The sequence below is a fragment of the Pseudonaja textilis genome, chromosome 7 (assembly GCF_049901715.1).
Source record: "Pseudonaja textilis isolate UNSWEBS1 chromosome 7, rPseTex1.2, whole genome shotgun sequence".
NCBI lineage: Eukaryota > Metazoa > Chordata > Lepidosauria > Squamata > Elapidae > Pseudonaja > Pseudonaja textilis.
Genome location: NC_141996.1, coordinates 3,436,772 through 3,458,311, shown reverse-complemented (window position 1 = coordinate 3,458,311; position 21,540 = coordinate 3,436,772). Strand labels below are relative to the sequence as shown.

Genomic DNA, 21,540 nt, shown 5'->3' with positions numbered 1-21,540 from the left:
ACCGGTTTCCTGCCCGGTTGCTGGCTGGGCCTGGCCTTCCCGAACTTCCGGGAGGGCTGTTTTTCACCTTCTCCAAAATCCCGAGGCTTCCCTCGGGCCTCCGGGAGGGTGAAAATGGCCTCCCCCAGGCTCTGGAGGCCATCCGGAAACAGGAAACAAGCCCGTTTCTGGACTCCTGGAACTTCCATCCATTTTTTTGTCCTCCCAGAGCCCCTGCACAGACCTGCATCCAAAAAGGTGCGCGTGGAGAATCCTGCACGGGAAGGGGCAGGGTTGGCGGGGCCAGCTGGTCAGTTCAACTACCGTTGTGGTTCGCCGGCAGCAGGTGGGGACGGCTGGGGTCCCGGAGAGCGAGGACTCTGGTGAGGGGCCTGCATGTGAGGCAGGGATGGGGCCAGGACCATCAGGGAGTGGAGTGCTGCCTTCGGAGATTGTGGAGGCTGTCAGCAATGAGGAGGAGGTTCCCGAGGAGCCTGTGCCAAGTGCGCGTGCGCGCAGGACTGCTCAAAGGAAAGAACAGCTGTAGCAGCACGGACAACTCAGCATTAAGGCTGCAAGTTGATGGCCCCTCCCTTAAGGGATAAAAGCCAGCCTGAGAGACCAGGATTCTTTGCAGGAAGCAAAGGAGTTTCTGCCCTCAAGCCTTGTGGACGTTCAGACTCTCTTAGTTTGTGTCTGGAGACCCTTTGTGTTTGGAATATTTCTTGGCAACTTTATCTAGTGTTCTTGGCAGCCTTGCACCACCTTGGCAAGGCTTGTCCTTATCAGAGACAATTAGTTTGAAACAGCCTTTTAACCGGGAAGGAACGGAATTTGTAAAGAATCATTAAAAGGTTTTGCTGTTACCTCCGTTTTGGGTTTGTTTCCTTGGAACCAGGTTTGGGTCAGAACAACTACCGGTTCGGTGAACCAGACGTAAATTTAACATCCGGTTCACTCGAACTGGCCCGAATAGGCTGAATCCCACCCCTGCTCATATATATGATGGTTACCGTATCCTGGGGTCACGTGATCCCCTTTTGCGACTCTCTGATCATGGAGAAGCCAGGTTCACTTTTACCACCAGGTTACTGATGTAACATCTGCGGCGATCCACTTAACAACTTTGTTAAGAAAGGTCGTAATACGGGGCAAGATCCCCCTTAACAACTGTCTCGCTTAGTCACAGGAATGTGGGGCTCCCTTGCGGTCGTAAGTCAATGACTCCCTGGTACTCTAAATACCTCACTTGAGGACATGTCAAAATGACCTTTGAAACATTGACATTTTGACTCGCCGAAGACCGTATTTTGCGGGGTAAGAGCTCATGAACAAGAAGCAGCTTTGGCGAATTTTTCTCTGCGATTGCAACGAGAAGCAAAATTCAAAATTTGCAGCGAGCAAAGGAAGGGTGTTTTAAAAGTCGAGGTTTCGCCTGCAACTGTAAAAACTTGAAGCTTTGCATCCTTTTAAGTGTATTGTCTGTGCAACAGGGGTAAAAAGAGAGCAACTTTTGGGATCGTCCAATCGTGGCTAAATTTTTAACCACCTTCTTCTCCATGCTTGTGACCCACAACCAAACAAACTCTGATTCGTGAGTTGAGACTGTTTCTCTGGTGCCAGTGCCTACATTTTTCATTCCCCCCCCCACACTTTAAAAGATAATCTGCTTATTATTGGGGGTTATTTTGTCTTCTCTGAGCTGGGTTGTTTTCCTGCAGACGTTACCTTCCCAGTGTAAGTCACGTCATCCGTTCATCAGGGAATGAAGTGTTGGTTGCTAAGCAGGAAACAGAGCAGATAAAGACCGTCTCCAAGGATAAAGACACCAAACAGGCATTGCGATTTTCTTTCCAGATCTCATTTCTTGAAAGTCAGGAATGCAGCGCTCATGATTCAACGAAATTGGAGAGGCTACAACTGTCGACGAAACTACGAAGCTGTAAGTATGTCTGAATGTTGCCCAGATCCTATTCTTTGCTTCCTTCGGCTGCTAAAAGATGCTTTTTTGCTGCAAACCGAATATAATGGTGCATCTGGAGCAGGACTCTTGTCACTAAGCTCTAATCTAACCATGTTGGGTTGCTGCTTTCCCCACATTCCGATTTTCTTTAATGTGATGGTGTGTGGTTTAGAGGAATGGACTAGAGTTGAGTGTAGCATAATTTAGTGCGGTGGAATTTACTTTAGCGTAATTTAGTCTGGTAGCTTAGTGGAGAACGATTCCGTTTTATTTATTTATTTTATTTGTCAAGCGTATGTTAGATAACAGATATAAGTATAAACATGATAGTTAATGCACGAAATGGATAAGGATAAATGGGGACAGTAGGAGAGGGATGGTAGGCACGATGGTTGACTTATGCATGCCCCCTTACAGACCTCTTGGGAATGAGGTGAGGTCCACAGTAGGCAGTTTGAGGTTAAATTTTGGGGGGTTTGTGGAAGAAACCAGAGTCAGGTAAGAGCATTCCAGACAATTGACCATCCAAGTTGTATTTCCTGCCATCGAGTTTAGTGCGGTTTATCTTAAGTTTGCATCTATTGTGTGCTGGTGTCTTGTTGAGGTTGAAGCTGACATAGTCATTGACGGGTAGGACATTGCAATAGATAATTTTATGTACTACGCTTAGGTCGGACTGAAGTCGGCGTAACTCTTAAGTTGTCTAAGCCTAAAATTTCAATTCTGGTGGCATGAGGTATTCTGTTGTGAGTACAGGAGGGGAGTTTAGGGTGTAGCTGGCTGAGGAATTCTGGGACTTGAAGTCCACAAGTCTTATGGTGGCCAAGGTTGGAGAGCCCTATTCTAAGGAAGCCTCAGAGCCATAGCTACAATTAAAGCCTTCAGCATGGCTGGCTGAGGAAGTCTGGGAGTTGAAGTCCACCAGTCTTATAGCTGGCTGAGGAAGTCTGGGAGTTGAAGTCCACCAGTCTTATAGCTGGCTGAAGAAGTCTGGGAGTTAGTTCCGGTGGCCTAGAGGTGGAGTTCTCGCCTCACAATCAGGAGGCTGTGAGTTCGATCCTAGGTAGAGGCTGATATTTGAAATAGATTCTCCTGCTTGAGCCAGCAGGTTGGACAAGATCAGTGGTGGCTAACCTTTTGGGGCTCCTGTGCCAAAAATTGTGTGCGTGCTTGTGCTCGCGTGCCGGCACACAGAAGGCAATGCATGCCCCCCTCCTATGCTCCCTACACATGTGTGCGCAATTCCCATCTACCCCCCACCGCACCGATTACCTGCACCTCTCAGCTGATTTTGGGTTGGTTTGAGGCCTTTTTCGGCCTCCCAGAGGTTGGAGGAAGGCTTCTGCAGACTTCTGCGGGCATTGCAGGCTGAAAACTAGGCCCGTTTCGTCACTTCCAGTATTTTCAGGAAAAACAGGAAGTGATGAAACGGGGCGAGTTTTCAGCCTGCAAAGCCTGCAGAAGCCTCCCTCAAGCTTCTGGGAGGCCGAAAAAGGCCTCAAACCATCCGAAAATCGCGCACAAATGCATTGAGGTAAGTTTACCTCCAGCTCGTGTGCCAGCACAAATGGCTCTGCGTGCCAACTCTGGTTATTCCATGATTCTATGAGTTAAAGCCCTCCAGTCTTATAGTTGCCAAGCGGCGTGGCTGGCCTAGGAATTCTGGGAGTTGAAATCCACAAGTCATACATTTACAAAACTTGGAGATCCCCTCTGCTATACAATCTTTGCTCTTCCTTCATTGGTCATCTCTGCAGAGATAAACCCAATTTCACGTGTTCCCGAATCTGCCTCCCTGCCTTTTGTAATCGGTCTTCCCTGACTCCCGATTCCAGATGAGAATCGGCTTCCTGAGGCTCCAAGCTCTCTACCGTTCCCGCAAACTCCACCGGCAGTACCACATGGCTCGCCAGCGCACCATCGAATTCCAGGCCCGGTGTCGGGGCTTCCTGGTGCGCCGCGCTTTCCGCCATCGCCTTTGGGCGGTCTTCACCATCCAGGCCTACGGACGAGGGATGATTGCCCGGCGACTCTATAAACGGCTGAAGGGGGAGGTAAGACTCGCACGCAGAACCCTCAAAGGTCCAAGAAGATCTGGAGCGGGAATAGTTTCTTGGTTGGAAAGCTGACAGCCTTGCAAGGAGATTTTTTTTAACACCATCCCACAATGTTTGCCTATCCCAGGTCAAGGGATTCCCAAATCCCCCCAATTGGTTCTCTGTCTGGTGGCTGGGTGGGCGTGGCCATGGTGGGTGTGGCCTACCGGAACTTTTAGGAGGGTTGTTGTTCGCTTCCCCAGAGTCCGGAGGCTTCCCTCAGGCCTCTGGGAAGGCGAAAACGGCCTCCCCCGGGCTCCAGAGGCCCAGCGGAAGCCGGAAACAGGCCCATTTCCGGACTTCTGGAAGTTCCGATTGGGCCATTTTTCCGGCTCCTAGAGCCTCCTGCACTTACCTGCATCCATAATGGGCCAGGTGGAGACTCATGAGAGTGTTGGGGCAGGTGGGTGGGGCCAGCTGGTCAGTTCAACTACCAGTTTGGCAAACCGGATGTAAATTTAACCTTTGGTTTGCCCAAATCAGCCGGAACCGGCTGAATCCGCCCCCCTGGGGAAAGGATTGGGTAGTGATAAAAAAAATTCCACAACTGGCTAGAAAAACTGATGGAGTTAAGAGAGAGGACTAAATCTCTTTTAGCTCACAATTCAAAACACGCATTAGAATCAAAACTTCCGAAACAGCAAAAAAACAATAAAAACAGAAACATCACAACAATAAAAAGCATTAAAATGTCGAAGTACATAACAAAAATTGATATCCTCTTGCCCTACACTTTCTCCTATTTCCTTTTTTTCCCCCTATCTTCCTATTATTTTGATTTTCCTTGGTATTCTATATTGTGAGAAATGAATGAAAAATTGATGGCTAAGGGGATGAAAAGGCCAAATTCAGTCGGAACGTTTGGTTGATTGTGCAACAACAACAATAAGTAACTTTGCACGTCTCCAAAATCCATCTCGTTTGTCTGTAACTTCAAACCATTGAACCATTTCATCTACATGAATCCCAGCCAATATGAGAGGCTGGTTGGTAAAATAAATCCATGGATTGCCTACTGCTAATGTTGTGTTTCTTTCTGTAGTATTACCGACGGCTGGAAGCAGAAAAACTACGTCTGCTGGAAGAGGAACGGTTGAGGAAGGAAATGAGCGCGAAGAAAGCCAAAGAGGAAGCAGAAAAGAAACATCAAGTAGGTTCTCGCTGTTGGAAGGGACCTTGGAGGTCACAAAATCATAGATTCCTACGATTTGAAGGGACCTTGGAGGTCATAGAATCATAGATTCCTAGGGTTGGAAGGTACCTTGGAGGTCATAGAATCATACATTGCTAGGGTTGGAAGGGACCTTGGAGTTCACAGAATCATAGATTCCTAGAATTGGAAGGGACCTTGGAAGTCATAGAATCATAGATTCCTAGGATTGGAAGGGACCTTGGAGGTCATAGAATCATAGATTCTTAGGGTTTGGAAGGGACCTTGAAGGTCATAGAATCATAGATTCCTAGGGTTGGAAGGGACCTTACAGGTCATAGAAACAGATTCTTAGGGTTTGGAAGGGACCTTGGAGGTCCTAGAATCATAGATTCCTAGGGTTGAAAGGCACCTTGGAGGTCATAGAATCATAGATTCCTAGGATTGGAAGGGACCTTGGAAGTCATAGAATCATAGATTCCTAGGATTGGAAGGGACCTTGGAGGTCATAGAATCATCGATTCCTGGGATTGGAAGGGACCTTGGAGGTCATAGAATCATAGATTCTTAGGGTTTGGAAGGGACCTTGGAGGTCCTAGAATCATAGATTCCTAGGGTTGGAAGGCACCTCGGAGGTCCTAGAATCATAGATTCCTAGGGTTGGAAGGCACCTTGGAGGTCATAGAATCATTGATTCCCAGGGTTGGAAGGGACCTCGGAGGTCATAGAATCATCGATTCCCAGGGTTGGAAGGGACCTTGGAGGTCATAGAACCATAGATTCTTAGGGTTTAGAAGGGACCTTGGAGGTCCTAGAATCATAGACTCCTAGGGTTGGAAGGGACCTTGCAGGACCATACCATTTGGAGAGGAATACAGTCTCCACATCTACAATCAGGTTCCCTAGCCTGGGAATGAGAAGGGATATTTGCAAAAGGATGCAAAACCTGAACAAATGGACTTCGTATTCAGTGGGAAGCCATTTCCCCCATCAGTCCAGGGAGAGTTAGAAAGAAGATCAGCGGCATCAAGAAAGATCTGCTTTCACATCTCTTCTGACAAAAGGGGCTAAAGTCCATTTAAACCTACTTTCCAAGATTCTGTAACTGAGCAAGATGTTCATACTTGAAGAGCTGCCCCGGGGAAGACATTCATTTGACTGGGGTGGTATAAGCCTCCTGCCTCAGGCAGGGGGTTGGACTAGAAGACCTCCAAGGTCCCTTCGAACCCTATACTTCTATGAAGAGGGCGTCAATTTATCCTCCATATCATAGGTCAGAGATTGGAGAGCCATTTGTCCAGAATGGACACGGGGTTGGACTAGAAGACCTCCGTGGTCTCTTAAACCCCTTATTCTCTTTCCTCATTGTCCTTCTTCCTAGGTGCGCCTAGCCCAGCTGGCTCGAGAAGACGCGGAACGAGAGATCAAAGAGAAAGAGGAAGCTCGTCGGAAGAAGGAACTCCTTCAGAAGATGGAGAAGGCTCGGAACGAACCCGTGAACGATTCGGACATGGTGGACAAAATGTTTGGGTTCCTGGGAATGACGGCGTCGTTTCCCGGTCAGGAAGGACAGGCGCCCGATGGCTTTGAGGTAAGCAAGTCTGAGAGAGAGGTTAGAGAGGTTGGGAAAGTACAGAAAGCAACATTAATGAGGGGAAGCCGGATTCACTTAAGGACCATACGATTTACTTAACAACTGCAGTGATTTGTTTAACAACTGCGGCGAAAATAGTTACAAAGTCAGGCCTGATTCAAATGATTTAGCAACTGGTTCTCTGCCCGGTTGCTGGGTGGGCCTGGCCACAGTGGGCGTGGCCTAGTTGGCCTCCTGCATCCCCCTGGGAGTGAAAACGCTCTGCCCGGGGTCCTGAGGCTCTCTGGAGCCCGGAAACAGGCCTGTTTTGGGCCTTCTGGAACTTCTGGTAGGCCCATTTTTCGCCCTCCCCAAACCTCTGCACGGATCCTGCACTTACCTGTGATCCAAAACGGGTCATGTGGGGACACCTGGGAGGGGAGGGGCAGGGTGGGTGGGGCCAGCCCGTCACCGGAACTACCAGTTCGCCGAACCAGATGTAAAATTAATATCCGGTTCACCTGAACCAGTGCGAACCGGTAGTGGTCCGCCCCTGCTTGACTCCATTTTATTTTATTTTATTTTATTTTATTTTATTTTATTTTATTTTATTTTATTTTATTTTATTTTATTTTATTTTATTTTATTTTATTTTATTTTATTATTATTTTATTTTATTCTATTCTATTCTATTATTTTTTATTTTATTATTTTATTTTATTTTATTTTATTTTATTATTATTTTATTTTATTCTATTCTATTTTATTATTTTTTATTTTATTATTTTATTTTATTATTTTATTTTATTATTTTATTATTTTATTTTATTTTATTATTTAATTCATTTTACTTTACTTTACTTTACTTTACTTTACTATTTTATTTTATTTTATTTTATTTTATCTTATCTTATCTTATCTTATCTTATCTTATCTTATCTTATCTTTATTTTATTTTATTTTATTTTACTTTACTTTACTTTACTTTACTTTACTTTACTTTATTTTACTTCACTTCACTTCACTTCACTTTATTTTATTTTATTTTATTATTTTATTTTATTTTATTATTTTATTATTTTATTTTATTTATTTTATTTCTTTTCTTTTACTTCACTTTACTTTACTTTACTATTTTATTTTATTATTTTATTTTATTATTTTTTATTTTATTTTGTTTTACTTTTGAAAATAAAACAGCATCTTTGGGGCGAGTTGGCCTTTAAATGACCCGTCCATTCCATCCTTCTGTCTAAAACAAGTTTTGAGCTGAGTCCAATTTCTGGCGGGTTCTTTGCAGGATCTCGAAAGGGTCGGAAGGGTGCTGGAAGAAGACGACTTAGATATGGCTCTCCCACTGCCCGAGGAAGAAGAAGAGGACTTATCGGAATATAAGTTTGCAAAATTTGCTGCCACGTACTTCCAGGGCACAACCACGCACACGTATGTACGCCGGCCTCTGAAACAACCTCTGTTGTACCACGAGGACGAAGGGGACCAGCTGGTGAGTTTCCTTAGAGAGCTTGGGTAGAGAATGAAAGGGCAGGTTGTGGAGATCTCTGGTTTCTTAGAGGTAGTCCTTGACTTACGGCCGTTTGTTTAGTGACCTTTTGAGGTTGCAGCGGCACTGGAGAAAGGGACTTACAAGCATTTTCCACACTTACAACCATTGCAGCATTCCCCACAGTTATGTGGTCAAAATTTGGACATTTGGCCACTGGTTCCTATTTATGTCAGTCGTAATGCCGCCCCTTAGGCAAACTTTGGACAATTATAGTCAATGGGGAAGCCAGATTCACTTAACGACCAAGTGGCTATCTTAACAACTGTGGTGATTCACTTAACCGCTGGGGAGGGAAAGGTCGTAAAATGGGGCGAAACTCATTGGGCAACTGTCTCGCTTAGTGATGGAAATTTGAGGGCTCGGTTGCGGACCGTATTTTCTTTTCCGCAAAAACCAGGCAGCCCTCGCGGTGTGGATCACCATTCTTCGCTTTATGGGGGACCTTCCTGAACCCAAATATCACACCGCGATGAGCGACGGCAGCGAGAAAATCCCGGTCATGACCAAAATTTACGAGACGCTGGGGAAGAAGTCCTACAAGAAGGAACTCCAGGCCCTTCAAAGTGACGGAGAAGTAAGTAGGAACCCGGCAAGTCTCATTTCTGTGGTTTTTGGTAAAGGAAGAATAAGACACTCATAGAACAGCAACCACAGAAGTGGACGGAGGTGTCTTTGCAGAAGGAATTCAACAACCATTAGATAAGCGTCAATTTAGCCCAGACAAACAGAAGTGAGGAAAGCATTGAAGTTTGTCCACCTGGTTTATCTTTCTTATATGAGTGGAGTCAGAAACTGACTTGGAGGAGGAAGCTGAACAGCCGACACAGAGAGTGGGAGTGTGACTCCGTTGGCTGTGGAGGAAACTGGGAAAGGGCAAAGTCCGGCTGGGCAGAGCAGGGGAGAGGTAGAACAAGGGAGAAATTGAAAGAAATATAAGTCTATGCTACAAGGGAATTCTGGGAGTTGAAGTCCACCCGTCTTAAAATTGCCAAGTTGAGAAATACTGGTATAAAATAGGATTATTCCTGACACTGGGATATTTCTTTTACAGAGCGCTCATCTAGATGGCCATAAGAAGAGCAGTGTGCGGCAGAAATTGGTCTCTTTAACCCTCAAGAAAAAATCAAAGTTAACTGAAGAGGTGAGTAAGCCACCATCCAGCCCACCGATCACAGTCCGAGTGGAGAAACTTGGCTTTCTCCAGGTTAGAGTCCCGCAAACAGGATTTGCTAGCACTGTCGTTACCGTAAGTTAGAAGCAGAGGGTAAAATCTTGATCGTACAGGTAGTCCTCGACTTATGACTACAACTGAGCCCAAAATGTCCATCGCTCAGCAAAACAGTTGTTAAGTCAGCCGTGGTGTCAACTCATAAAATATTTCTAGGGTTGCCAACAGAAAGGGAGAGGGGAGCAGTGCGCCAGCTTGCAAACTGAAAGTGCATTCCATAAATATTTGTTCAAAGATAGTAACTAGATGAGTGAAGTTTCTGCCGCTGCAAAATTCTAACTGGAGAGCATGTTTGATGACTCTGGGCGATGGAGGTGTCCCATTGGAGAATATGAAGTATGGTGCACTCAGGGGGTGGAGGAAACCAGGGTCAAGGGTGACAGTGAATGATGTGCCTCAGAGTCGGCTACACCCAGGCAGTGCCAGACATTTTAACACCCAATAAATCCTTTTGAAGTTTTGGAAGTTTGGCTCGAGACTCAGGATTTAATTGGGCGGGGTAACTGCCAGAATCCTGATTCTTATTTTGGTTGGCTTGCAAATTAAGTGTGGGAGGAAGATTTTGGATCCTGGCAGGAGTAGGTGAAGTTACCAACTAAGTAAGGCATTTGCAGGCAGATTTCTTAACGAGAATTTAAAAGCCACAGTTCAGTCATGGCTTTTAATAGGCTCAACTTATGACCACAATTGAGCCCATAGTTTCTGTTCTTAAGCGAGACATTTGTCAAGTGAGTTTTGCCCCATTTTAGGCAAGGGAGGGGGAGAAAGGGGTTTGAAAGAGCAATGCAGCAGCTTGGAAATCGAAAGTGCATTCCATACATAGTTGTTCAAAGATAGTAACTAGGTGACTGAAATTTCTGCCATGCAAAATTCTAACTAGAGAGCACGGTTGATGACTCTGGGCTAGGGAGGTGTCCCATTGGAGAATATGAATTATGATACACCCAGGGGGTGGAGGGAAAACCAGGGTCAAGGGTGACAATGAATGATGTATCTCAGAGTCGGCTACACCGACATGGCATGTTAACTCCCAATAAATCCTGTTTAGTTTTGGAAGTTTGGATCGAGGCTCATGATTTAATCGGGTAAATGCCAGAACCCTGAAAGCTTTTTTTTTTTTTTGGCCCACGGTTGCTGAGCGAATCACTGCCATTGTTAAGTGAATCAGGCAGTCATTAAGTGAATCTGGCTTCCCCCATTGACTTTGCTTGAAGTAACCCAGGATACTTCAAGTGTCATAAATGCAAGCAACTTGTTGGATCACAATCACGTGACTGTGGGAAAGTTGCGTGAGTCATAAGTGTGGGGACCCACATCGTCACAACTTCATCATCACTGTTCTAGATCAGGGGTCTCCAAACTTGGCAACTTTAAAACTTGTGGACCTCAACTCCCAGAATTTAAAACTTATGGACTTACAACTCCCAGAATTCATCAGCCAGCCTTGATGGCTGGGGAATTCTGGGAACTGAAGTCCACAAGTCTTCAATTTGCCAATTTTACAGAGCCCTGGCCTAAATAGATTGAGACTAGGGTGAAGAGGTGAGTCCTCCTCACATTCCAACTTTAAAACTTGTGGGCTTCAACTCTCAGAATTTAAGGACTTGTAGACTTCAACTCCCAGAATTCCTCAGCCAGCCATGCTGGCTGGGGAATTCTGGGAGTTGAAGTCCACAAGTCTTAAATTTGGCTGACTCTGGAGAGCCCTCTTCTAGGTAGATTGAAAATAGGTGAAGGGATGAGTCTTCCTCACATTCCTGCTTGCCTTGGGTTCAGGACTGGGAATTTTGCCACCTGGATCTATTTCACGAATTGTACCTGTGCCTTATACCTGTTGCTTCATCAGGTGACCAAGCGCCTTCACGATGGTGAGTCCACCGTCCATGGAAACAGCATGTTGGAGGACCGCCCAACATCCAATTTGGAGAAACTGCATTTCATTATTGGGAACGGCATCCTGAGGCCAACTTTAAGGTTAGAAATCAAGAAGAAAAAAGCAGGAAAGCTCCAGGTGTGCATTGCAGAGATGTACACCAAAATATCAGCAACCAACTGCTATCAGAGAAGCATTGTGCCCTAATATCTAAAGACCATAACAGGGAAGAAGTCAAAAAAAGGCAAGATGGTGACACAACCATGGATTTTCAATCAGGACACCATGGGTACCATCGCAACTTTCTTTGAATCTACCTTGTGGATGTGCTTGGTTTTTCACTTATACCTCAGAATGTTCCAAGATTTGGAGACTCCAACACTTGGAGATTCCAAGATTTAGAGATTCCAAGATTTGGAGAACTTCCCAAGATTTTCAGATTCCAAGATTTCCAAATTCCAAGATTTCCAGATTCCAATATTTGGAGACTCCAAGATTTGAGATTCCAAGATACGGAGAATCCAAAATTTGGAGACTGCAAAATTTGAAGATTTCAAGATTTGGAGATTCCAAATTTTTTCAAACGGATTCGATGAACAAGTGAAGTTGGATCAATCACTCATTTTTCTTCTTCTTCTTCTTGTGGCAGAGATGAAATCTACTGCCAAATCTGCAAACAGCTGACCCAAAATCCTTCCAAAAACAGCCATGCCAGAGGATGGATCCTGGTGTCCTTGTGTGTGGGCTGCTTCGCCCCCTCTGAGAAATTTGTCAAGGTGAGTCAAGGGACTACCTGCTTGGTCTGGGAGATGGGAATATTTTTGAGGGAAATATTTTGGCTTCCAAGAACCTCCGAAAACTTACCTGGGTGAGAAAGGCTGGTATATTCCATCTTCATTTGCGTTTTGGAGGAGAGGAAGCCAGGACATTGTAATTTGTTGAGTATCAAGATCCTTTCCATTTTGTGTTGCTCACACATCACCTACTCTAGAGTATACCCTGTTTGATTTATTTTAGAATTGCCAATATGCACCTATTTTCTTGATTGTATTCCCTGGTTCTTTTTCCCTGCCATTTTATTATTATTTATTATTTAATGTTGCTATTTCTACTTCATTCTATTATTTCCTTTCTATCTATTTCCTTTCTATCATTTCTGGATTTTCTTTTTCTTCCATTTCCTTATTTCTTTTCTGTTATTTCTATTTCTTCCTCCTCCCTATGTCCTTAATTCATTTTCTTTTTATTTCTACTTCATTCTATTTCCCTCATTTCATTTCTTAGGTTTTCTATTTTTTTCTAGTTCCTTATTTCATTTCAATGCACGCTGCTCTGGGTACCTTTAAATATTTGCGATCACACCGACTAGCTTAAAGCAAGAAACAGACTCTTCGTAAACTATTGGAATTCTGCATTTTTAAAGTACAATAACAGAATCTTGAAAGCAGAGACATTTTTTCCCTTCCCTTTGTACAAGAAAGATAAATAAGGTGGACAATCTTCACGGCTTTCCTCACTTTTGTTTGTCTGGGCTAAACTGACGCTTATCTAATGTGTCAGGATTCCAGCAATCGCCCTAATTAAATCACGATTCTCGAGCCAAACTTCAAAAAACTTCCAAGGACTCATTCGAGGCGACATCCTAGCATTGGCCTGTATGAAGCCAACTCTGGCAAATGTAATTTATAGTCCCCTGTGACCCTGTTTTTCCCCCACTCCTCCCTGGGTATGTCATAAATCAGATTCTCCAATTCAGCACGTTCACAGGCTGGGTGTCATCAATCCCGTTCTCCAATTAAATATATTCGTGGGTAAAAGCTCTGGTAGTTTAGTTACAGTCTTTTAAAGATAAAGAGTTGGAACGTACTTACGCTTCCAAACTGCTGCACTGCTCTTCCCTATTTTCTTCCTCCCACCCACCCTCCTTTTTTATGGCAACTACTAAAACAGGCCGAGGAATGTTTTATTCTGAGTTGACAGCTGGTGATTGAATGATAACTAAATACATTTCGGAAAATAATTCCTGGATGTACATTGAGTGAAGAAGTAGGCTAAATTACGGGCCAAAATTTCTGATTTTGTTTCTCAAAATGTAATAGTTATCACTAATTTTTTTGTGTGTGTTCGCTTTGTGTCTCCACAACAGTATTTAAGGAACTTCATCATTGGGGGTCCGCCGGGGTATGGCCCTTATTGTGAAGAGAGGCTCAGAAGGACGTTTGTCAATGGGACCAGGACGCAGCCCCCAAGCTGGCTGGAGCTACAGGTAGCCCTTTGGGAAGGCTGGCAGTGGGCGCATTCCCAAAATGGTGGCCATCGGCAGTTTGAAAAGGCCCCTAGGCCAGACATCGGCCAATGTTTTCCTTTCTTCCTTTTCTACGGGTAGTCCTTGACTTACGACCCAAAGTTTCTGTCATTAAGCGAGGCATTTTGTTCTGTGAGCTTTGCCCCCATTTTTCGGCCTTCCTTGCCATGGTTGTTAAGTGAATCCCTACAGTTGTTAAGTGAATCCGCCCTCCCCTTGACTTGGTTTTGGCAGAAGTCGCAAAAAGGGAGGATCCCCAAGACGCTGCGACCCGTCCGTCAATACGAGTCAGATGCCAACATCTCTGGAATTTTGATCGTGTGACCAGTGTGAAAAATGGGATCATAGGTCACTTTTTTTCAGTGCCGTTGTAACTTGGTTGTAAGTCGAGGACTTTGACTTTGTCAAGAGCTGGAAGAAAATGCTGGCTTCAGGAGAAAACATGCCAAATTGCATGCAGATGTCCTCAGAAAGCTGCAAATGCCCCTAAATACTGGCTGGTTACATGACTGTGTGTGTGTGTGTGTGTGTGTGTGTGCGCGCGCATTGGAACTTCAAATCCAGGGGTAGGATTCTACCAGTTCAGCCCAGTTCAAGTGAACCAGTTCGCTCGGAAAATCAAGGTCTTTCTTTTTTTCCTTTCTCCCCCACCGATCAGCTGTTTTCCGAAGATCAGCTGTTCCACATGACTTAGATCAGCTAGAAAGCAGGAAATCGTCGGATTTCTTGCTTTCCGGCTAATCTAAATTGAGGCCCAGGAGGCAAAAAAACAAAAACAAAACCCCACCCAGTCACATGACCACCTGGCCACGCCCACAGAACCAGTAGTTAAAAAAATTGCATCCCACCCCTGTTCAGATATTAGAATGATAATTCTTTGATTGGCCAAGTATGATTGGACACACAAGGAATTTGTCTTTGGTGCAAATGCTCTCAGTCTACATCAAAGAAAAGAGACATTCGTCCAGAGTCAAGAATCATCAGGTACAACACTTTCTTCCTGATCTTGAAAATTTAGCTCTCTCTTCTCCTTTTCTCCTTTTCCAACTTTTTATAGAATAGAATAGAATAGAATAGAATAGAATAGAATAGAATAGAATAGAATAGAATAGAATAGAATAGAATAGAAAATATGGAATGGAATGAGGAATAGAATAGAATAAGAAATCAAAATAGAAGAGAACAGAAAAGAACAGAAAGTAGAATAGAATAAGAAATCAGAATAGAATAGAATAGAATAGAATAGAATAGAATAGAATAGAATAGAATAGAATAGAATAGAATAGAATAGAATTCTTTATTGGCCAAGTGTGATTGGACGCACAAGGAATTTGTCTTGGTGCAAATGCTCTCAGTGTACATAAAAGAAAAGATACATTCCTCAAGAGTCAAGAATTATAAGGTCCAACCCTTAACGATAGTCATAGGGTACAATAAGCGATCTAGGAAACAGTCAATATAAATCGTAAGGATACAAGGGACAAAGTCAGTCATACAGTCGCAAGTGGGAGGGGATGGGTGATAAGGAGTGATAAGAAGAGCAACAGCAATAGCAGTGCAGACTTTGTAAATAGTTGGACAGTGTTGAGGGAATTATTTGTTTAGCAGAGTGATGGCATTGGGGGAAAAACTCTCCTTGTGTCTAGTTGTTCTGGTGTGCAGGGCTCTACATCCTCGTTTTGAGGGAAGGAGTTGAAACAGTTTGTGTCCAGGATGTAAATATTTTCACAGCCCTCTTTTTGACTCATGAAGGATACAGGTCCTCGATTGAAAGCAGGTTGGTAGTAATCGTTTTCTTCTGCAGTCCTAATTACTCTCTGAAGTCTGCGTCTGTCCTGTTGGGTTGCAGAACCCAACAGGACAGTTATATCTATATCAAAAGTAAATTTTTGGAAGTTTGTCATAAATATTTTTTTAATCAAGTTTATGTATTGATTGATATAGAGATATTTTGAAGACGGTGTATCGTCCAGGCATATTTCATTTTACCAAAGAAGAAAATAACAGATATACCCAATACTAGTAATGTATTAACAATATATGGAGTATTTATAACAATATTTATAATTCTGTTGGCTGATATATAATCCTATTAATTGTACCAGCACACTTATCATTGTAAAACAACCTCCATCTTTCACTTATACAGAACAATAAATAACCTTTCCCCATCTAATTTCTGCCTCTTAAGTTTGTCATAACTTTGAAGAGTCGCTAAGCAACCAGTCATAAGTGGAGGAATACCCATAATTCATGCCAAGCTGTAACTCGGGGCAGCCCAAAATTTTCTCTGATCCAGCTTCAGGTTGCAATCATCTTGTCTTCTTCTTCCAGGCGACCAAATCCAAGAAGCCTATCATGCTTCCGGTCACATTTATGGACGGTACCACTAAGACCTTGTTAACCGACTCGGCCACTACGGCCAAGGAGCTTTGCACCTCGTTGGCCGACAAGATAAGCCTGAAGGACCATTTTGGCTTCTCCCTTTACATTGCACTCTTCGACAAGGTAGGAAAAAGCGACGGGAGGAAAGACCTCAAGTAAGTTGGCTGGGGGAATTGTGGGAGTTGAAGTCCACACGTTTTAAATGTGAAAAAGTTTGGGAAACCCTGACTCAACCTCTTACCCAGATGGCTTTCATGCCTAAGGCGGGACTAGAACTCACTGTCTCCTAGCAATTGGCCCAAAGCCACCCAGTTGGCTTTCATGCCTAAGGCGGGACTAGAACTCCTTGTCTTCTGCTGATTGGCCGAAAGTCACCCAGTTGGCTTTCATGCCTAAGGCGGGACTAGAACTCACCGTCTCCTAGCAATTGGCCCAAAGTCACTCAGTTGGCTTTCATGCCTATGGCAGGACTAGAACTCCTTGTCTTCTGCTGATTGGCCGAAAGTCACCCAGCTGGCTTTCACGCCTAAGGCGGGACTAGAACTCACCGTCTCCTAGCAATTGGCCCAAAGTCACTCCGTTGGCTTTCATGCCTAAGGCGGGACTAGAACTCCTTGTCTTCTGCTGATTGGCCGAAAGTCACCCAGTTGGCTTTCATGCCTAACGTGGGACTAGAACTCACCGTCGTCTGCTGGTGATTGGCCCAAAGTCACCCAGTGGCTTTCAGCCTAGGGGGACTAGAACTCACCGTCTCCTAGCAATTGGCCCAAAGTCACCCAGTTGGCTTTCATGCCTAAGGCGGGACTAGAACTCACCGTCTCCTAAGGCAATTGGCCCAAAGTCACCCAGCTGGCTTTCTCAGGCCTAAGGGGGACTAGAACTCACCGTCTCCTAGCAATTGGCCCCTAACAGTCACTCACCCCGTTGGCTTTCATGCCTAAGGCGGGACTAGAACTCACTGTCACTTGATGATTGACCCAAAGTCACCCAGTTGGCTTTCATGGCTAAGGCGGGACTAGAACTCACCATCTCCTGGTGATTGGCCCCAAGTTACCAAGCCGGCTTTCTCTTTCTCTCCCCTTTCCCAGGTCTCTTCCCTTGGAAGCGGCAGCGACCACGTCATGGACGCCATCTCCCAGTGCGAGCAGTTTGCCAAGGAGCAGGGTGCCCAGGAACGCAATGCCCCTTGGCGACTCTTCTTCAGAAAGGAAATCTTCACCCCCTGGCACAATCCCACCGACGACTACGTTGCCACCAACCTCATTTACCAGCAGATCGTCCGAGGGGTGAAGTTTGGGGAGTACCGATGTGATAAGGTAAACCGGCATTTGGGGTCCCTGCCACCTTCAAAATTCGGGGCAAGCTGAAATCTATATTTATAAAAGCGAAAGATCCCCTCACGCATCATCACAAAATCTCCAGAACCGTAAAGCCTACACACTTGAAATTTGGCATCTATGTTCCCCTTGGCTTCTAGGTGCTCACTAAGAAAGGGTTTTTCGAAAGTATTTCCTGTATTATTATTATTATTAACACGCTCTGATGCTAAGGAGTTCTACTCCCCCTCCCCACCTGAAAAGAAATCTCTTCCAAATGCAAAACACAAGCAGAGGAGTTTCAGTTTCAGACTACCAAGCAGCTTTAGTACAGAACAGTTGAGCTAAGCCACGCCCAGGCTCCTGGCTGTCTCGTTCTTGTTCACACAGCAAATACTCTTTCAGTTTCCAAACAGCTCTCTCACACTGACAGGACACTAGCCATATGAATACCGATGGATGCTGGTAGGCAGAGGCAGAATTTCCCCCCCGCCCTTATTTTCCTCCCCCGAAACTAAGCCCGACCACATAGTTTTGTAGCAAAACACAGGTACACGGCTAACTCATCATAAAAAGTAGGCGCCAAATGAAAACTGACGAGGGTGTCCAATATAGGAGACGAGTAGGCTGAAATGGAAGGCGGGGTTAAACGCGTCAATAGTTTGGCATCATTGCATTGCCACAAGAGACCAAGCCCAACACAAATACACACACGTAATTCTGCTGGCCCTTCCTTTTCAAGCACCAATTTAGCTTTGACTGTTGGTTGGCCAGATTCTTATGTCCAGATAGTCCTCGACTTGCAACAGCTTATGGCCACATCTACCTAGCCACACCCAACCCACATGACCACACCCACCTAGCCACTCCCTCTGGCCATGCCCACAGAACCAGTTGTTTAAAATTTGAATTCCCTCTCCCCCCCGCCTTTTATTCCCAGAGCTAGGGTGGGGCTTCGCTAGCAGTGATGGCTCTTTCGTCCCAAGGACCGGCCCATAGATTTCCACTGCTCTCCTCTCCTCTGCCTTCTGCACATGTGCTTGTCAGGCACTAGACCCAGCTGTTCCTCCTCTCCCTCATCAGCCACTTCCAGACCTGGCGGCTGTTGACTCTCCTTCTGAGGGCTGATGGACGGCCCAGTCTGTGAGTTTGGTCCTGGGTAGATTCAGATCTCTCTCTCTCTCTCTCTCTCTCTCCTCTCTCTCTCTCTCTCTTTCTCTCTCTCTCTCTCTCTCTCTCTCTCTCCTCTTTCTCTTTCTCTCTCTCTCTCTCTCTCTCTCTCTCTCCTCTTTCTCTCTCTCTTTCTCTCTCCTCTTTCTCTTTCTCTTTCTCTCTCTCTCCTCTCTCTCTCTCTCTCTTTCTCTCTCTCTCTCTCTCTCTCTCTCTCTCTCTCTCTCATCTCTCTCTCCTCTCTCTCTCTCTCTTTCTCTCCTCTTTCTCTCTCTCTTTCTCTCTCTCTCTCTCTCTCTCTCTCTCTCCCTCCCTCCCTCCCTCTCTCTCTCTCTCTCTCTCTCTCTCTCTGCCAGCCCCATTCTCTCTTCCCCCTCGGAGCTCTCAGGTTGCCTTAATGCCGACCCCGACTCCCACGCTAACTCCTCCTCTGATTCGGCTGCTGCAGGGGCCGCTGGGCCACCAGGCCACAACCCAGTGGCTGAACAAAGGGTTGTAAGTTGAGGGCCACTAGCTCTTTTTTTTTTTAATTGTTCTTCCCGTCTGTCTTTGCAGGAGGAAGACATGGCCGAATTAGCTTCCCAGCAATACTACGTGGATTATGGATCTGAAATGGTCTTGGAGCGTCTTTTGAGTCTGATCCCATCCTACATTCCCGACCGAGAGATCACGCCTTCCAAAACGGTCGAGAAGTGGGCTCAGTTTATCATCGCGGCCCATAAAAAGGTAACGCGGAGGGATTCCCTTTTGCAACAGGAGTGAGAGGATGCAGGATAGAAGGCCCACCTGCAGTGGATAAGAGGCCATGAGTTCAAGTCCAGCCTTAGGCATGAAATCCGGCTGGATGACTTTGGGTCAATCATCAAGTGACCGTGAGTTCTAGTCCCACCTTAGGGACGAAAGCCAGCTGGGTGACTTTGGGCCAATCACTGGGAGACAGTGAGTTCTAGTCCCGCCTTAGGCATGAAAGCCAGCTGGGGGACTTTGGGCCAATCACTGGGAGACGGTGAGTTCTAGTCCCGCCTTAGGCATGAAAGCTGACTGGGTGACTTTGGGCCAATCACCAGGAGACGGTGAGTTCTAGTCCCACCTTAGGGACGAAAGCCAACTGGGTGACTTTGGGCCAATCACTGGGAGACAGTGAGTTCTAGTCCTGCCTTAGGCATGAAAGCTGGCTGGGTGACTTTGGGCCAATCATCAGGAGACAGTGAGTTCTAGTCCCGCCTTAGGCATGAAAGCCAGCTGGGGGACTTTGGGCCAATCACTGGGAGACGGTGAGTTCTAGTCCCGCCTTAGGCATGAAAGCTGGCTGGGTGACTTTGGGCCAATCACCAGGAGACGGTGAGTTCTAGTCCCACCTTAGGGACGAAAGCCAACTGGGTGACTTTGGGCCAATCACTGGGAGACAGTGAGTTCTAGTCCTGCCTTAGGCATGAAAGCTGGCTGGGTGACTTTGGGCCAATCATCAGGAGACAGTGAGTTCTAGTCCTGCCTTAGGTACGAAAGCCAGCTGGGTGACTTTGGGCCAATCATCAGGAGACAGTGAGTTCTAGTCCCACCTTAGACAAGAAAGCTTGTTAGGTGACTTAATGGGCTAATCATTAGGAGACCGTGAGTTCTAGTCTCGCCTAGAGGAATTTCCTAACAGTGAAGAGAATTAACCAGTGGAACAGCTTGGCTCTAGAAGTTGTAGGTGCTGGAAGTTTTTAAGAAAAGTGTGATGACCCAGGGTGGGATACAAACGTAACAAAATCCAAAACGTAAATAAATGTTCTTTATTGGCCCCACTGTTCTAATAATACTCGGCTGGAAATAAAACATACTCAAAAATAGTCTTCAAAAGAAAGCAATACAGTCCGAACTTAATGAGCAGATAGAAGTGAAATTAAAAAAAAACCAAACAAATTACAATGATGACATTTCCACAACGGAAACAGGATAAGTAATTACCAAATTCGAGGAGATAACAAGACGCAGTCTGTTGGAAGGACGCCAAACAAGATAACTTCAGACCAAAATAAAACAACGCTTTGTTTCCAGCGTTCACCAGTACGCATGTCCGTCCTCTTATCCAGTTGTCACAGCTGCAGTCCACGAAGGGGATCAGGGCCCCTTCCTCCCCTGTAGACCATGCCATTTCCGTTTCTCCCTTCCCCTCTCCTCCCTGCTTGTCCTAGGATGCAGAGGGGATGGGCCTGGGTCCTCCTCTGACTGCCCAGCCGGCCTCTGCCCTTCCCCAGCCTCCTCCACAACCTCTGGAGCCACACTTCCACTCCCTGTTGGCCGTTCCTCTTCTCCCTCAGAGTCAGTCTCCACCAGGGGTATGACAAAAAAATTGGATAAATATTTATCGGAAATGGTATAGGCCATTTATAGCCCATACTATAGGATCTCCTGCTTGAGCAGGGGGGTTGGACTAGAAGACCTCCAAGGGGACTGGAGACTAAAACATATGAAGAACGGGTTACTGGGCCTGGCTGGTCTAGTGAAGAGACGGACCTGGGGAGACAGGATAGCAATATTTCCAATATTTGAGGGGCCGCCCCAGAGAGGAGGAAGGGGGTCAAGCTATTCTCCAAAGCCCCCGAAAGGCCAGACAAGGAACAATGGATGGAAACTGAACAAGGAGAGATTCAACTTGGAAATGAGGAGAAACTTTCTGACAGTGAGAGCCATCAACCCATGGAAAGGAAGTTGCCTTCAGAAGTTGTGGGAGCTTCATCCCTGGAGGCTTTCAAGAAGAGACTGGACTGCCCTCTGTCAGAAATGGTGTAAGGTCTCCTGCTTGGGGTCGGACTAGCTGACCTCTAGGGCCCCTTCCAACTCTATTAATCTGTTATTATTCTGTTATTCCGAAGTTGTGGGAGCTTCATCCCTGGAGGCTTTCAAGAAGAGACCGGGCTGCGATCTGTCAGAAATGGCGTAGGGTCTCCCGCTT

General features: G+C 45.6%; 1 protein-coding gene across 1 annotated transcript in view; it reads left to right on the top strand.

Annotated features, from left to right (window-relative positions):
- Positions 1 to 21,540, top strand: part of MYO7A (myosin VIIA) — a 104,898-nt gene that overhangs the window by 55,779 nt on the left and 27,579 nt on the right. The window contains exons 20-32 of the mRNA XM_087937847.1: positions 1,837 to 1,921; positions 3,778 to 3,996; positions 5,081 to 5,188; positions 6,570 to 6,779; positions 8,062 to 8,265; positions 8,723 to 8,899; positions 9,377 to 9,466; positions 11,400 to 11,527; positions 12,076 to 12,202; positions 13,573 to 13,692; positions 16,066 to 16,239; positions 17,205 to 17,432; positions 19,158 to 19,328. Of these exons, the coding sequence (XP_087793973.1) occupies positions 1,837 to 1,921; positions 3,778 to 3,996; positions 5,081 to 5,188; positions 6,570 to 6,779; positions 8,062 to 8,265; positions 8,723 to 8,899; positions 9,377 to 9,466; positions 11,400 to 11,527; positions 12,076 to 12,202; positions 13,573 to 13,692; positions 16,066 to 16,239; positions 17,205 to 17,432; positions 19,158 to 19,328 (2,041 nt within the window). The remainder of the gene's footprint in view (positions 1 to 1,836; positions 1,922 to 3,777; positions 3,997 to 5,080; positions 5,189 to 6,569; positions 6,780 to 8,061; positions 8,266 to 8,722; positions 8,900 to 9,376; positions 9,467 to 11,399; positions 11,528 to 12,075; positions 12,203 to 13,572; positions 13,693 to 16,065; positions 16,240 to 17,204; positions 17,433 to 19,157; positions 19,329 to 21,540) is intronic.